We start from the raw sequence: 17,122 nt of genomic DNA, 5'->3' as shown, positions 1-17,122 counted from the left end.
ATTAAAATGATTATTAGAATAACTTAGTAGAATTGTTATTTAATTACACTAATAATTTTTTTATGTTGTGTAATCTAATAATAATTTCTATTAAAGTAATTAAAATTATTTTTTACTTAGTATTATTAAATAATAAATTTTACTAAGTAATTATAAATAATTGTAGTCTGTATTTAAATTTAAAATTATGCTAAATAATTATCATAATATTTTTATATAAATACAAAATTATATTAAATAACTATATAGTTTATTTTTTATCTTGATCTTTTTATGCCGTTTTTTTTCCAACTTAGAAGAATTCATATTGTCCTTAACAGTCAGAATAACTACAAAAATGACACTACATTCCTAGCTTCTCTTTCCTCAGCTATCTGCAAAATCCCAATTGTAGAAACCCTAATTGCGCAAAAGATCAAACCAGATGATTTGTGGTAATTTCTCTTTTTGCAGGTTCCCAATTTTGATTGCAATTTTCTTTTGTAAAAGATCCATTTATGTTATAAGTTTCTTGATTTATTAGAAATTGATTGTCAATTATATTGCTAGAATTTGTTTAGTTTATGATCACCTTTGAACTGTTGTCACAGATATACCGCCACTACAATCAATTTTTTTATTACTATTATTATTGTCATTATTAATACCTATGCTCTGTTATCAAGTAGTTGAATCAATTAATTGAGTGTTCCTTTGTCATTATTGGATTGTTCTAAATCAATGTTTAAGCTAATCTGATATTGACATACTGGGAATATTGAATTGAAACTAAGCTGGGCATTGTTTATTCTCAGCAAGAGAGAGACCGTGTTAGAGAAGTGAAGGCGTTTTTCTTTTTATAATTTAAATTTGGGGCAATGGATGCCGGAAAGGAGAAGGAAGTTGAGGTTCAAGATGAACTTGCAGATTCATTGAACGATCTGTTTACGAGTGTTTCAACTATGGTAAAAGGCGAACTTCAGGTAACAAGAACTCGAAATCCTATAATTGTTGATGTCATGCATTGCTACTTTGGTTTTCGTTGCGTCCAAATGCTTGTTCATTGTTGTTACTCTCTGCTCGTGGTTTTAGGGGACAAATAATTTGTTGGAGCTTTTGGAGAAAATGAATTTAAGAGTAGCTGAAGAGTATAATGGTTTTGGGGATGTGGCTTCGGGGTTGAGGGTTTTCGTGGAGCAGTTGAAATCAAAGAGTAGTAATTTTGATGAGTATGTTGAGCAGATTGATACTATAGAGCAGCAAGTAACTGAATTTGAGGCTATAGTGTCAATGCTGGATCAATATGTTTCTACGCTGGAATCAAAAGTGCAATCCGTATACCAACATCCGTCATCTTAAACAAAAGGTTTCTAAATGCTTCTCGTTACTCTTCCATGAATTTTACTCATCTGCAATTCATTTCGTTGTCCTTAGGGTCATAAATTCCCAATGCTTTGGCGCATTTGATTTATTTTTTCTTCTGAATCTTGGTTGTTGAGCCCCTGTATCCTTCGAAGGATGGAGTTTCTGTGCAGCACATCATTTTCGAGATTTAGTTATCTTTTTCGATTGCATTAAATTGTTGATCCTATTGTTGAGTAGTAATTAACAGAATGAAGCAAGTATATATGACTTTATGATGGCATATCAAGATAAGCAAGTCAGCATCAACTGAGGATTAAAAGTTGCTCATTTTTCTATCCTTTTCATAGCGCATCAACTCCTGTCTGCTGTGGGCCTGAAATGTTTGCTGCTCTTAACTATATCTTGGAAATTTCTCAGATGTTTTCACAAATTATCGAACTTAATTTATCTATTTGTCCTTTTTTTGTTTTTGTGTTTTGCATCTTGTTCTTTTCCCATTCGAATTTCTTTGATTATGATTTCTTATTCTGAAACCTAATAATCAAAGAGCTGTGTCTCCATATGTCTATCAATATGACAGCAAATTGTCTTCATACTGAAATTTCCAAACTGTATAACCAGTGGCCGACTCGGATTTAAACTGGGCATATTATAAATTTTAAAGTGGTAAGACGGGCAATTATTAACCTAGTTCTCTTGTAATATATAACAATATCTGAAAATTTCTCTTCAAATTTCATATAGAATTACTTACTTGGGAAGGTGGCATCTGTTTCATCAAAAGAATTTCAAGAATTTTCTTTTGAGGGCAAGAATGTGTTAGGGTAGCAGAGCACTAAGCTAAAAAGCAGCACTCAGGATTTCTTTTGTTTCCAATAAAATATTACTATAACCCAAAGATAAAGCAGGTTATTTTACATTCATCATATTGCACCATCACAAACCAATCAAGCTTTAATTTCAACTTTCATCAATTATACATGAGTAATTGGTTTTAGATCCGATCGAATGGAGTTGAAAATTAATAAACTAATATGTGGTTTGAACTGATTTTTAGTTAGGCAAAACTATGTTATAAAAAATGGTAGTATGATCTAAAAAGTTAAATTCATAAGGTTGCAAATTGTCCACCACATGCTCTATGTAGGTTCATCTATTTAGTTGAAGCTAAGTGTGTCTTAAAGTATTGTTATATGGTATGGTATGCAATTTGAATTATAGCTCCAAGTTTTAATATTTCAACTTAAATAATTAACCGATATCTAAAACACAACTCATATAATTACAGAATGTGAGAGATGCATCATAGAATGATATAAACCATGACGCATCAATTGTATTGAATAATTTTCCGTAACGAAAAAAACAACTAGATTGCCACCATTAGTGGGAACTAATATGAGAAGTTGAAATTGAATTTGAAATTGAAATGGCAAAAAAGTGGTGTTACATAAAAGAGTGAGAATCAATCCATTTGTTAGTTGAGAGTTTGAGAAAGCATTGGAGTGTGATACGTATGGGTAATGCCCATTATTTGCTGTCATCACTATTTTCTTTTTCTTTTTGATTGTTTAGTAATTAATGGTATTTAGTGGGACGCGGCGGGCAGGAAGCGCAAGCAAGAAACCATTAATAGCAGTAGCCTCAAATTGGAGACAAAGCATTCCACATAAGCCATCAATTAGTGTAGACCACAATGAGCCACCTAGCCAACCATTTCTCTTTTTATTTTTCCTCCTTTTCTTTCACAGTCCAATGGCTTTTTCTTGGTAACCACCAAATATCTTAAACAATAATTTAAAATTTAAACATATTTTACTCGCGTTTAAATCGAAACGGCGTTTAAATTGAAACAGTGTCAAGTCGATTCTTAAAACCCTGAAGAAGAAGATAATTCAAAATTATTTTACTGGTATACTAGTGGAGTTAAAGAAACTACCGTAGAGAGCAATGATTATAATATCGAACTGGATAAATTGAGAACCGGCCAACTGTATGGTCCAAATGAAATTTGGCTCGAGTTGAGCTAGACCAGATTGTACCGATTGACTTAGACTGAACAATGACCCGGTTGAACTGATAGTTCAATTAGTTAGACCGTAAAACATTTTTTTATAAAAATTACTCAATCTATGGTCAAGCCGGAATCCGATAGCCTAACCGGTTTGGTTTTTTAAAAACTGGTTGAGCATATCGAGACCTAGCAGACAGTCCTGAAGCTAAATAAACTTTTATGAAGCGGACCGAGCCCTCACACTCCTAGACCATATCACCTGGTTCATCTAAAATATGAGCTATGCAGCACTATTTAAACAACTTTTGCCTTTATTGGTGCTATAAATACCAAAACACCTAACCCTTTCATTTTCATTCCATTTAAAACAAAACCAAAAAACACAAAGAAAAAAACATGGATATGAGTAGCTCTGCAAGCAACTCTTCAGCAGCAGCTGCCGGATTTTGGCATTGGAACTCTCCGTTGCCGTATCTGTTCGGCGGTTTAGCTCTGATGTTGGGTGTTATTGCTGTGGCTTTGATCATTCTTGCTTGGTCTTATAGGAAGTCTTTGTCTAATAATCAATCAAGAGACGAGGAGGCTGTTCCAGAGAAAAAAGGTGAAATAATGGTGGATTCTGCTGAGCCGAAGATTGTTGTTATTATGGCAGGTGATCATAATCCTACGTTCTTGGCCAACCCTAACCCTAAATTTCAGACTCTGGTTTGCACTTGCCACAACACTCAGAAAGTTTAAAGTCTTCTGTTTTTGTTTTGTTAATTTTGCGGTAATATTATGTACAATGATGAGTGGTAGCTAGAGAGGTAGATGACAATTTTGCATGAAATTACATATACATCATCAATTTTTAAGATTTTAATCTCTTAAGAATTAAGATCTCTGTTTTTTTTCCTCATATATTAAAGTTTCTTGTTTCATCTCTGGTGTTCTTTCTCTCTTGGTGACACATTCATAAAATTATGGATCCAAAAGTTTAGATTGTCATCAGTTCCAACCATTGGCGGAACCAGAAATTGATCGGAATTTTCTCTCTTTTCATTTTCCTAGTATTTGATTGGATAGGTTCATAAATTTTCATGGACGGGTTTAGGTAAGAACTTCCCGTAAGGTGAGAAACATTATGCCAACATCCAATGATCATTGCCACAAAGACACTTCATTTGAATAAAAGAAGGTTGAACTTATTTATATGACATTAACTATTAAATAGAATTAATTAATTAAGAATCTTATTTGTTAAGGCACAAAAATGTTTTTCTCCTCTCAAAAAAGAAAAGGGCATTACGGTAATCCCATCCCATCCAAAGATTACCAAATCTAACCTCTCCATTAATTAAAGGGCATTGCAAATTAAACTTAAAAAAACTACTAATGAAATGAGAGAGGCAGACATGAATATATTCCATTGGTAATTATAGAAGAACTATGTTTGTGATGTAGTTTAAATAATTTACTCGCCTAAACAGCCCTTCAGCACTAATTCCTTCTAAATTGACGAGCAATGATGTTTATATGAAATATTCTCCTCAGACTATCATATATATCGCATTTGGATAGTAGTCTATAATAAAAGGTAATCTATACAAATTTCTTAAAAATGTCACAGTCTTATATTTTTATTTCATCATTTTGATTTTGACAAAAACCTCTCAAATAATTTTTTTTTTAAAATCCTCATAATCCAAAATAAAAAAAAGAGACATTATTATCCTTAATATGTGTCAACATCTCATTAGTCTATATTTAAAAAAACAAATATTGACACGTGGCAAATGTGAATTTTTGATTAGACAAACCAACCGCTACCAACCACCAGCCAAGTTTCGGTCCGACTGGCAAGTCAACGGTGGTCAACAGACGGAAAACAGCCTAGCTCTGGACTGTTTTTCCTTGAAGAACAACCAGAGTTGTTCTTCTTAAGAAGAAATAACCCTTGAAGAACAACCCCGAGCTGATTTTCCTTGAATTTTTTTCAGTTAAAAGAAGTCAATTTAGTATTTTAAGGGTGCAATTGAAAGACGAAAGGTGAAAATTTGGACGAAATTGAAAATTTGGAATAGATAGAATATAACTTATACGTCAAATATTCTATTGGCTTTGCTAGAAGAATATTCTTTCCGTTTCAATAGATTTGTAATTTTTTTTACTATCATAGTTTAAACATAATTAATATTATAATTTTACAAATTTTTTATCCTACCATATCTTTATTTAATATAATTATTAATTTTTATTTTTCATTTATTTAATAGATAAAATAAATATTAAATTATTAGTGAATTAAAAATATAAAAAATATAAAAATTATTATTTATTAAAAATATATGAAATTTTTGAAAAAAATAGAAAATGTGGAGAATTTTATTGAGAGGGAAGGAAAGAGTATGCTTTCTATACATAATTGATTAGCATCTAGCAATAGGCATGTGAACTCCAATCAATTTGATGTACAATTCTCTTGATTAACTCCAATGAATGATTTCATCTATAAAAAGAAACGTTTCTTGACATTTTTTTGGTTAAAAAATGTTAGTGGACGCGGCGGCATGGAAATGAAAAAGGTAAATAATCCAGTAATGATTTTATGATTGAAATTTGAAATAATAATAGTTTTTTTTTTCTTTTTTGAAAAAGAAAAATGTTTTATAACCCAACACTTTATACCAACTTTTTTAACCCATCTTATGTGGCAAAGTTTCATTCGTCTAATTTCCACCCAAAAATGTATATCTCAAAAAACAGAATTTAATCAATTCACTCTATGATTGACACGTCAGGCGGTAAAAAAAGTGGGTTAAAAGTGTTAGGTTATATAGCATTACTCTTTAAAAAATAATTCTCCCTCCGTTCTTTTTTAGTTGTCCATTTAGCCAATTTTATTTATCTACAAATAGTTGTCCATTTAGTAATTCCATGTGATATTAGCTACTTATATTTCAAGTTTACCCATCCCTAATAAATGACTCTATATTTTAATTTAAAAGGTATTTATTAACTAATAGGGCTATATTAGTATTTTTCTTTATAAATTAAGACAAAAAAAGCACTATCTTATTATGTGCAATATTAGCTAAATGGACAACTAAAAAAACGGAGGTAGTAATAGCTTATGAAAATAGTCACTGTGTATAATGGGAGATAGTCAATTATATATATCCGTTGACTGTTGTTTTTGTACTTAAAAAAAAAGAAACAATAACAATTCACTCGAATGTGTGTGAATATATCCTTGGGATATTCCTATACACATTACTGCAACTTTTTCAAATTTTAGTGATTAAAAAAAAGTTAACTCGAATTATTTTTATTCCCTTTGTCAATATTTAAATTATTAAATTCAAATCCGCATCCAAGTTTGCATTCAATATGATGAACCTATGTTGATTATTCTGAATATATAGTTCCACTTCTTGGCAGCTGTTTGGTTTTGCATGCATCATCAAAGAAAAAAAACCGATGGTTGTTGCAGAATTGCTTACACGTCTCATTTCCATTAATAAAATGATTAAAAAAATTGTGTCAAATAAATTAAGAGTACACACATAATAAAACTTATTAATCTAACTGATAAAAAAAGTCAATTTTTAAATAAAATTTTAATTTTTAAAAATATAAATTATACTACAACATATATAAAGTGAAATATTCTCGTTTTAAATCAAGGGGGCTAGTTTATTTAGAAGATAAAAGAAAAATTAGAAGTAGAAAAGGTTGTACTACTACATTTTTATAAATTAATTTATCTCAACTTAAAATAAGTGCAACAAAATAAAGGTAAAGTAGCTTAAAGAGTGGTTTAAAGGTGGAATAATTTAGATTAAGAACAAATAAAAGAAAAACAGAACTGAGTTTAATGTGGCACTACTTCTGCCATTTGTTGAATTATTGTTTGTTTTTCCCTATGTAGTGCTTGCTTGCATTTCCTGACCGCCGCGTCTCTGTGTAGTAATATTTCCGATTCGGTTATTTCAGAATATTCTTAAGATGTTAGTAATTTTTTTTGTACTTTTTTAGTTGCCCATCCGGTTTCTAAGGCTTCACCCTGACTAATTTGGATTTGACCCGTATCACACACCTGGTATAGTGGGTGAGTCTATCAGCGGAAATTTTCTGCATTTACAAGACTCGAATCCAAAATCTTATTTAAGCGATAAACCGTTTACTACTTGGACCAACTCCGTTGGTAATAATTTTTCGTATTTTCAACTAACTAAACAATATAATAAAAATGATGATATTGAAAACCCAATTCAATTAAAAATATATTTTGAATCATTTATTTAGTTAGGAACGGTTAGTTACATACAATGTACAAACAAACTAAATAATTTTTTCACTTTTTTTAAAAAAAAAAGTTTACTTCAATAAAAATCAAATGTCTGGTTTGTTAAGGACCTACTAATTTAATGAGCTCAAATATTTTATCATTTTAATTAAAGTTAAATTGTTAATTTTAATTAAAATTCAGTTAACTAAATTAATGAAAATTTTAAAATTTAACGATCGAACTATTGACTCGATCAATAATTAAAAATTAATATTTACAAATTTAGTTATTTCGATTAACAGAATTTTTAAAATATATAACCATAACTAGAATAAAGAATTTATTGATCGAATTAGATAAATATTTTATCTATTATAAAACATTTAGCTAAGTAACTAAAATAAGTAACAGAAGTTAACTGAAGTAAATCAGTGAAATTAAATTTTCTGATGGTCATCTATAACCCTAGGGAAAAAAGATGTTTTGATGATCATAATACACATGCCCCATACCCCATAAAAGTCCAAGGCTCTCTCTAGTTTCAATGTTTTAAAAATCAAACCGATAAGGTCATCAATTATCAATTTAATCGGCTCAACGAATTGAGTAAATTAGATCTAAAATACTAAATTTTAAACATAAGCTAGGGGACTAATCAGTTTAACTGCGTCAAGGACCACTAAGTTCAACCAAATTGTTAATTTTATAGTAAATCGAACCTGATAGTTGGGTAGTTCCGGCCAGGCCGGATTTTGAATCGCGGTCGCAACAAAATAAATAAAAATATTAAGGGAGCAATCATGAAAAATGTACCGTCACTAACCCTTGTTATAGTGGGAGACACATCATTATTAATGGAGCAGACTTGAAGTAACTCAAGTTTTTAGACCCCTCAGTTTGCTATACATTGTGAAATCCACATCCTCATTTTTTTCAACTACTAGTCTTGCTTTGCGTGCTACGCACGTGGCTCGTAACGTGACTCGTCAATTCATGTATTATTATTTTAAAACAAAATTAAAAAAATCAAATTAATTTTTTTGCAAATTTACACATAACTAACAAAGATTTGAATAATATTAATTGTGTTGCTAGTGTAGTCAAACTAAAAGATTGATATTCCTATTAATTTGGAAAAGATTAGCTATTTTTTCTATACTCAATTAATATTCCTCTATCATGATACTATTTTATTTTAACTAAAACTCTAATTATAATAATTTTTTAGTAATTAATTATTATAATTAATTTGTTAATGACTATAAAACCGTTATTTAATATAAATTAAAAAGGGTTGTTCCGTAAATTTGCCTGTCCCCCCCCATCCGTGCTTTTATATATAGTATAGATATTACAGTTGCACCAATCTATATGCTTATCCATTTAAAAAGAACATTAACGAGGAAAAAAATACAATGTCAAGAATGGGATTCGAACCCATGCCCTTTCGGACCAGTACCTGAAACTGGCGCCTTAGACCAACTCGGCCATCTTGACTATTTGTTCAATAAGTAATACCAATTATTCACTAATAAAATCAAAATTGTTCGTGCAATTACATCATACCCATCACTCTATCAGACAGGCAAATAAATATCATATGTTAAAATTTGCATTACCGGCAAGCAGCAAATAATGATAATTATGTATATAAATTCTTGTTACAATGCTGAATTATGATAATTTCAAGTAGCATCTTAAACTTTAATTCATTTCATACCAACAAATGCAGCAGTTTAAAAGACAGCAGCCAATTTTTTTTTCTTTCTAGTTACAATAGAGATTATCAAACTTGAGAAATTCCTAGCTTTCTTAACCTCTTATATAGTTTAATTTTACTTTAAAAATTGAATTCATTTTTTATTCATTTTACTGTAATCGGGACGTGGAGGAGTTGAGTGGGGAGGCATGTAACGCCTCCTTTCGGCTGACTATTGGTTAGCTGGAGATCAAATTTGATTGTTTTGAAAGTACTTTGAATTAATTTTATAATGCTTAAAAATAGAGTTTCTAAATAAATTTGAAAATAAACAAAGAACAATCTGTTTATTTCTAAATAAATTTTAATTTTTTTAATGAAATTGTTCTGAACAAATGCAGACCATAAAATTAGATGTTACAGAATAGACCAAAAGAACATGGGAACAAAACAAAAGACAGCAGAATTTAGGTATTTCCCATTTCAACTATATATTCTAAACTCTAATAATAATTTTATGAAATAACAGTTGGCTTCTTCAACTTTTTGTCCACAAAAGTTGACCTATATTTCTGAATATCAAGATTTCTAACAAGTGGGTTAACATGTTCTTGGACATGGGTTTCATGTTCTTCAATGATTCAGGTACCACCTCTAATTTAGGTTTCAGTCTTTACTTACTAATAAAAAGAAAGACTTATGTCTTATTCAATAATTTTCTTTTGTACAAAGGTTATCAAACTCTAGTTACTTGTTAAGAAAGTTATCTCTTCGTCGCCTTCATCAATGGATTCGACCAAACATAATGAAGAATGCAGCAGCAGTGAATCTGGATGGACGATGTACATTGCGTCTCCGATGCAGGTAGACGAGGATGAATGCAGTGTCGATAAAGATAGCAAAGTTATTAACATTCTTGACGATGATGCTGATGATAACGGTGAGCAAGACAGCGATGATTCGATGGCTTCCGATGCTTCTTCCGGCCCTCAACAACAGTACAGATCGGAAAATGGCGGAGGGAAAGGTGCGTTGAGTTTTAAGCACGGTAAGGGCAATAACAAAAAGGATAAGAAGAAGAATGGCGGAAACAGCAAGGAAAAGAAGACGGCTAACAGAAAATACAGCAAGTAGTGTGGTTCAAAATGTATTCTTATGAGTTATGACTTATGATCAACTGCAGAAACAGAAGTTACATATTTATCTTTATTAGAAATTAATTCCATTCATTTTTTTTATGGTTTTAGAGTTATATTGTATTGTTCAAATGTAATTCAGTTAGAGACAAACAAAATTTATATCAAAATGTTGCATTTCATATATATGTGTGTACGTGCATCTTTAGAGTGAATGAAGCTGTGAAGTATCAGAGAGTGCACTGCTGGAAAGCTACATTGCACGGAAAAATTTCAAATCCTACAAACGTTTTGAAAAAACGTATTTAAAAACTCTGCATATAACATATTCTATAAAATAAATTGTTTCTCTGTTTTCCGTTTTCATATTCTCTGTGTCAACTTCGGTATTTCTGGAAAGGGCGAGGATCGGGTTACATGCCGACAAAGGAAGAAACAGTAAGTGCACGGTGTGTTATGCATATGCAGCAATCAACAGAGCACACAATTTTGTGTGCTGGAAAGACGAAGATTGAACATGGAAAGACAAATGCCAACTATAAGAAGCAACACAGACATATTTAGTTGGTGAAAGCAGAATGGCTATTTGCATAACTTAATTCTGCAAACACAAGCATGCAAGTGTAACAGCTAGGCAACTACAAAGAATAGGCTGTACATCTAATTGCTCAAGAATAGTAAAAAAAACATTGAAGCTACAAATCTTGATTTGTTTATAAGAGAATAGAAACATCTGCTGGAAAACCCACATTTCTTTTTCTAATGAGAACAAAAAGAATGATTAAAGATAATAAGAATGTTCAATGAATGACAGACAGGAAGAAAAAAGAAATATAGACAGAGTTGGAAAGGTCTTATACTAACACTTTTCACATGTCACAATTCCAAATGAAAACAATGAAATGCAAAACAATAAAGTACGACGGAACAATATTTTTTATATATATAAGTTATAAAAGACTCAGCTTTGAGATATTTTCAAATATAAAGACAAAAGGACTATAAGTTTCCATGCAATATGGGTTTTCAGCTATCCAACTGCAGTGGAACAAGCATGAAAGACTCAGCTTTGAAATATTTTTGTGCGAAAGGGAGCTGGGAACAACCCTCATTTGTCCCTCTATATATAGAGGTTGACAAACAAATCATGCACAATGTTCTATGACATTGAGCATATACTCCATTCTTGAATTTTTGAAGCGGAAATGAAACACCGAAATATAGAACTCAACAAGTTTCCGTGCAACATAGTAAACTAGCATCCCATATCAGAAAGGAGAATAATGAGAATAAAGTACAAAGGATATCAACAAACAGAAAATTTACTTTCTCAAAGCACTTTCACAATAATATACCATATTGCAGCTATAAATCCCTCCTTAAAAAAGAAATGTCAATGCAAATCTAAAGACAGTAGAACTGACCAAGCACAGCACAACATACAAAGAGGAAAAGTCTTAAACATAAGTAGGACTTGAAGAAACTGACTCAGATAAGTTTAGGTCACATAAGACTGGTGTAAGTTCTGCCGAGCATCGAGTCGGAAGCAGAATTATTGTACTTGATAGAGGGTTTTGAAAACCTAAATACGGCTGGAAATAGTTCATTTCTTCAACTGTCTCGCAATCTTGAACCATTCAGTGTGGAAAGCTCCTTCCATATCAACCCTTTCGTATGTGTGAGCACCGAAGTAATCTCGTTGCGCTTGGACCAAATTAGCTGGCAACCTTGCCCTTCTGTAAGAGTCAAAGTAAGCAAGACTGGAAGACATACCAGGGGTACTAATGCCAGCATTAATAGCAAGGGATACAACCCTCCGCCATGCAGACTGGCGCTCGATGATTTCCTTGGCAAACTCTGGATCGACCAGAAGGTTAGCCAGATCAGCATTCCTATCGTAAGCCTTCTTGATTCTGTCTAAGAACACGGCTCGGATAATGCACCCTCCTTTCCAAATTCTGGCAAGCTCTCCCAATTTCAAGTCCCATCCTTTCTCCACACTTTTTGCGCGGATCAGATTCATTCCCTGTGCATAACTACAAATCTTGGAAGCATAAAGAGCTTGTCTAACATCATCGATCAACTTCTTTTTGTCAACGACTTGATCAGTCAAGATATCTCCAAAGCCACCTTGTTCGAAGACTTTAGCAGCTTCAACTCTTTCTTCCTTTAAACCACTAAGGAATCTAGCATCCAAAGAAGATGCAATCGTAGGAGCTGCAACGGATAAATCAGCAGCTTGCTGTACAGTCCATTTACCTGTACCTTTCATACCTGTTTTGTCCAAAACTTTATCAACCAAATATCCATCTCCCTTGTCATCTTTAATTCCAAAAATATCTGCAGTGATCTCAACCAAGAAGCTTAGAAGCTCGCCTTTGTTCCACTCTGAGAAAACACTTTGCAACTCATCATTTGATAACTTCCCAACGGATTTTAGTACATCATAAGCCTCAGCTATCAGCTGCATATCACCATACTCAATTCCATTATGTACCATCTTGACAAAATTTCCAGATCCACCCTTGCCAATATAAGTCACACAAGGGCCACTGTCAGGAACTTGGGCAGCCACCTTTAGAACAATGTCTTCAATGTTCTTGTAGGCGTCAAGAGAACCTCCAGGCATCATAGAGGGTCCATTTCGTGCACCCTCTTCACCACCTGAGACTCCCATTCCAAGATAGAGCAAACCCAATTCTGCCATGGCCTTTTCTCTCCTCTCAGTGTTCTCATACCATTCATTCCCACCATCAACAATACAATCACCTTTTTCCATGTAGGCAGAGAGGGTCTTTATGGTCGCATCAACAGGGGCTCCAGCCTTGACAAGCATAATTATGACCCGAGGCTTTTGGATTGACTGAACAAATGATTCTGGATCATGGAAGCCATACAGAGGAAGATCTCCCTCCTTTTTAGCTCTTTCAACAGTCTCATCAACTTTAGAGGTAGTTCGATTATAAACAGAAATGGGGAAGCCTTTCTCAGCAATATTCAAGGCAAGATTCTGGCCCATGACAGCCAGACCAGCCAGGCCTATTCTTGTTGGTTTTGGGGGTGCAGCCATATTTTTCCCTGCCCAATAAGTTCTATAAGAAGACGAACATTTTAAAAAACAAATACTGTAAAAGCCACATATGAATCAAGGATCCAAGAGGAAAGTTTGTCTTAATTAAAAGGGACAATAATGTTGACTCGTGTTTTCTGAACAACATGCAATGCAAGAACATTTACTTTTTTTGGTACAAAAACTCAATTTCATAGTTGCATGTCAACTGCAACTTGTACAAGGACCGGTATCGTTTTTATACTCGACGACTGAGATCGGGTTAGTAACAACATAAGCACATAAAAATAGATACCAATGCAAGATACCCATGGATAAGAAATCAAGACAAATGTGATAACACATAGTGTGCGATTTTCATGTCTACTAATTACTATCACTGAAACAGCCATAACCACTTCATTAGCCGTAAGATCGGATGCAATTTCCAATACATTAGGAAGCCTCGTCATATACGGCGTCAGACAGCTCTCAGCAGAAGTCAATTCCTTTGTTAGATCCAATTAATGTGTAACATGAGAAACTAATGAATCTCAAAAGCTACTATACAGAAGACATAATCAAGTTCCTACAGTGGATTCACTTAAAGGATCGACGGATCTTTAACAAAAAAAACACATACATGATTCTCCAGCTGAATTTCTAAGCATTAACACAGTTGTAGTATAATTGTCAGCACTAAAAATACAAATTTATACATTTCGGATCCAAAATTTAACAATCAATATCATGTAAATCCAAATCTCTATATCAAAGCATTAGCAATAAAAAATATGAGATGTAAACCGTAAAGATTTGATCTAAGAAAACCAAAACTAAGTAAAGCAAAAAAAATTAAGAGCAATTATACTAAGGTAATTAAATTGAAGACATGCATACCTTAAGATATGAATTGAGGAGAATGGTAATAAAAAGCCAAGAAAATCAATAATCTGAGCAGTGAATGAATGATAGAGAGTAGGTGAAAATTGGGTGTATGTGGAGAAGAAAGGCAGAGTTTTATAATGGGTGGAAACAACTGTGCAAATTACGATTTAAGACATTCAATCTTGACTTCTCTTCAACATATTTTTGGGTTTGGTTGGTCAAAATTGTCCCAATTAATTTTATTTTCCTGTGATTGGTGGGTAAGATACAAGTGAGAAATTCTAATTCAACTTTTTCTTTTTTAGAAAACAAAAATCTGATTCGGCCAGTTTCACACTTGGATTTGCCACCTCAGCGTTTATAAATTTATTTATTTATTTTTATTTCATTGAAATATTTAAAATTAAAAAACTTTCACTGGTTAATATTGAAAAAAAGGTTATGATTTATCTTAATTTTAAAATTAACAGTATTCTCATAATTATTATGACCACTCAAATAGTATCATAAAAAAATAGAATAATTATCAAAAATGCCATTATCTTATACTAATATGTCAGATTATGTGATTTGATAACAAAAATATATTATCAGAAAGTCCCAAAGTGTAAAATAAAAAAATAGATATACGAATGGTACCTTTTTGAAACATGAATATTTTAAAACCTTTATTAAGTTTGAATCAAATAATTTCAAACTCATAACATATTGTAGCGTTTTAAAGTACAAAAAAATCCTTTTATGCAAGAAACTAAAAAATTAAATTAATTATTAGACTGAGATTAAGACGTGATAAATAATAATAAGAATAAATATCACATAACTAAAACTTCAAAGAAATAAAAATAAAAATAAGCGCATGGTTTCTTTTAAAATATAAATATTAATCTTGAGATAAAAAAAATCAATTTTTTGTTTGAAATCTAAGAACGGGTCTATAGTGATCAAATGAATTTAATTGTATTATAGATGATGTAATACGTTGTAAAATTTCATATCGATAAAAAGAACTAGAGTCTTATCAAATCGTCTATAAAAAATTAATATCATCACTTTTTACAAATTACGCTATTATTTTTATTTTTATCAGTTTAATTATCCAAATTTATTCTCACTAACTTGAGCATGAGAGTAGACTTTGAGCCTAAAAACTCACGCTCATCTACCTCTTGTTATTACAGATCTGCCAACAAGTTCTCGGACCGATACTATACAGATATCAACATCCATCCGATTATTTACCGTATCTCAGGATCCCGTAACAGATAATGAGATACTTAATTTTGTTTAGATGCGTTAATTTAAAATAGATCTCACTCAAGTAAATAAAAGATTATAAATTTTGAATTGAAAATTAGTTGTGCTAAACCAGCTTGTTCAATGTTGTTATTTGGTATAAGTCAGTGTCATTCGAAATTACACTCACCCCTTTCCATGTGAGATTTTAGCTACATAACTATTGACCTTAATTTTAAATATTAAAATTGCTTAGAAAATAAAATAAAATAAACAAAGGACCTATGACATAATTGAACACTATTGTTATTTACAAATGTACAAATTGAGTTCTAAAAGAATAATAATTGAAATGTGAAATGCCAGTTTTTATGCCAATTCAATTTTTTCTTAAAATAAAGGAGCAATAAACTAAAAAATTATAAATATATCAAAACTTTTAATTTAAATAATTTTATCCAAATTTTAAAAGTCAATAGCAATTCTAACCTAATTTCAGTATTTAATTGATACGTGACATGCTACATGTAAAAAAAAAGTATTTAAAAGATATATCTACATAAAATTATCTAAATAAAAAAAGATGGATATAAATTTTCTAATCCATCATTTCAAGTGCGCGGCAAATTGAATAATTAATAAAAATAAAGGGTTAATGTCAAAAAAATTCACGAACTTTACATGTTTTCTCATTTTAATCACGCAGTTTAAATTTTCTCATTTTCATGCACGAACTACCACTTTTTCCCAAATTCATGCACGGCGCTTAGGTGGCACTCATTCATTGGTGTAAAATGAACTCCACCTCAGCGAATTACACCAATGGAGTCGTGACACCTCACCACCGTGCATGAATTTGAGAAAAAGTGGTAGCTCGTGGATAAATATGAGAAAATTTAAATTATATGATTAAAATGAAAAAACGTGTAGAGTTGGTGAATTTTTATGACATTAACTCAAAAATAAATTAAAATTGTTAACATTTAAATTGAGTTAAAATTAGAGAAATAAAAAAAAGGCTAACATTTTAAAGAATTAATCACCAAAAACATACCAATTTGAATTTCTAGAACATACAAATTATAACTGTTAGTTAGTCAGTCGAATTCGATTCTCAAATGGACTTCCATTCTTAAACTCGAAAGCTAAGGTCAAGAAAGTCCCACCGTCCACATCAACACCGATTGAATGAATTCTCGATAAGCCATTCGAATTACCAAAATATAAAATCCATATTCCAAATTAAAAAAAATTAAAATTCTGCGCTGAAATTACAAAACACATTATAATCGATGATTTTGTGTATATAATCCGAAAAAGAATCAATCTTTGAAGCATGTCTTGCAATGTCTGCATAAACTTATTGATTGCAAAACACACAAAAAAGGAGTTCTTTTAAGCGAGTGATCAACTATACTTGGACTTATAACCCCATTCAAGAGCAGTGTTCTTATGATACATAAACAGCTAAAAACTCATATCACTC

The 17,122-nt window shown here is 31.6% G+C and overlaps 4 protein-coding genes and 1 non-coding gene across 5 annotated transcripts; 3 read left to right on the top strand and 2 right to left on the bottom strand.

Moving 5' to 3' along the window:
- The first annotated feature begins 316 nt into the window (after positions 1-316).
- On the top strand, positions 317-1,814 carry LOC126676455 (biogenesis of lysosome-related organelles complex 1 subunit 2). The gene is made up of 3 exons (XM_050370664.2): positions 317-434; positions 795-962; positions 1,072-1,814. Exons 2-3 carry the CDS (start codon positions 858-860, stop codon positions 1,336-1,338), a joined length of 372 nt encoding a protein of 123 aa, XP_050226621.1. The 5' UTR covers positions 317-434; positions 795-857; the 3' UTR covers positions 1,339-1,814.
- A 1,888-nt stretch (positions 1,815-3,702) lies between these two features.
- LOC126678758 (protein GLUTAMINE DUMPER 5-like) lies at positions 3,703-4,278 on the top strand. Its single transcript, XM_050373658.2, has one exon. The coding sequence runs from the start codon at positions 3,755-3,757 to the stop codon at positions 4,094-4,096; it is 342 nt and encodes a 113-aa protein (XP_050229615.1). The 5' UTR covers positions 3,703-3,754; the 3' UTR covers positions 4,097-4,278.
- Positions 4,279-9,044: 4,766 nt separating this feature from the next.
- Positions 9,045-9,125, bottom strand: TRNAL-CAG (transfer RNA leucine (anticodon CAG)). The gene has a single exon. It is a non-coding gene; the product is annotated as a tRNA-Leu (tRNA).
- A 721-nt stretch (positions 9,126-9,846) lies between these two features.
- Positions 9,847-10,647, top strand: LOC126678998 (protein SOB FIVE-LIKE 4-like). Its single transcript, XM_050373937.2, has 2 exons — positions 9,847-9,972; positions 10,060-10,647. Exon 2 carries the CDS (start codon positions 10,114-10,116, stop codon positions 10,459-10,461), a length of 348 nt encoding a protein of 115 aa, XP_050229894.1. The 5' UTR covers positions 9,847-9,972; positions 10,060-10,113; the 3' UTR covers positions 10,462-10,647.
- Positions 10,648-11,769: 1,122 nt separating this feature from the next.
- On the bottom strand, positions 11,770-14,521 carry LOC126677255 (6-phosphogluconate dehydrogenase, decarboxylating 2). Its single transcript, XM_050371796.2, has 2 exons — positions 14,413-14,521; positions 11,770-13,541 (listed from the first exon to the last, which is right to left on the bottom strand). Exon 2 carries the CDS (start codon positions 13,531-13,533, stop codon positions 12,067-12,069), a length of 1,467 nt encoding a protein of 488 aa, XP_050227753.1. The 5' UTR covers positions 13,534-13,541; positions 14,413-14,521; the 3' UTR covers positions 11,770-12,066.
- Positions 14,522-17,122: the final 2,601 nt, after the last annotated feature.

Source organism: Mercurialis annua, linkage group LG4 (genome assembly GCF_937616625.2).
Source record: "Mercurialis annua linkage group LG4, ddMerAnnu1.2, whole genome shotgun sequence".
NCBI lineage: Eukaryota > Viridiplantae > Streptophyta > Magnoliopsida > Malpighiales > Euphorbiaceae > Mercurialis > Mercurialis annua.
This window is presented reverse-complemented; position numbering and strand designations above follow the sequence as displayed.

Excerpts from the sequence above, each read along its gene's own strand:
- LOC126676455 (XM_050370664.2), top strand. The coding sequence starts at position 858 with ATGGATGCCGGAAAGGAGAAGGAAGTTGAGGTTCAAGATGAACTTGCA. Across the intron at positions 963-1,071 it reads TGGTAAAAGGCGAACTTCAG|GGGACAAATAATTTGTTGGA; the intron begins GTAACAAGAACT and ends TCGTGGTTTTAG.
- LOC126678758 (XM_050373658.2), top strand. The coding sequence starts at position 3,755 with ATGGATATGAGTAGCTCTGCAAGCAACTCTTCAGCAGCAGCTGCCGGA.
- LOC126678998 (XM_050373937.2), top strand. The coding sequence starts at position 10,114 with ATGGATTCGACCAAACATAATGAAGAATGCAGCAGCAGTGAATCTGGA.
- LOC126677255 (XM_050371796.2), bottom strand. The coding sequence starts at position 13,533 with ATGGCTGCACCCCCAAAACCAACAAGAATAGGCCTGGCTGGTCTGGCT.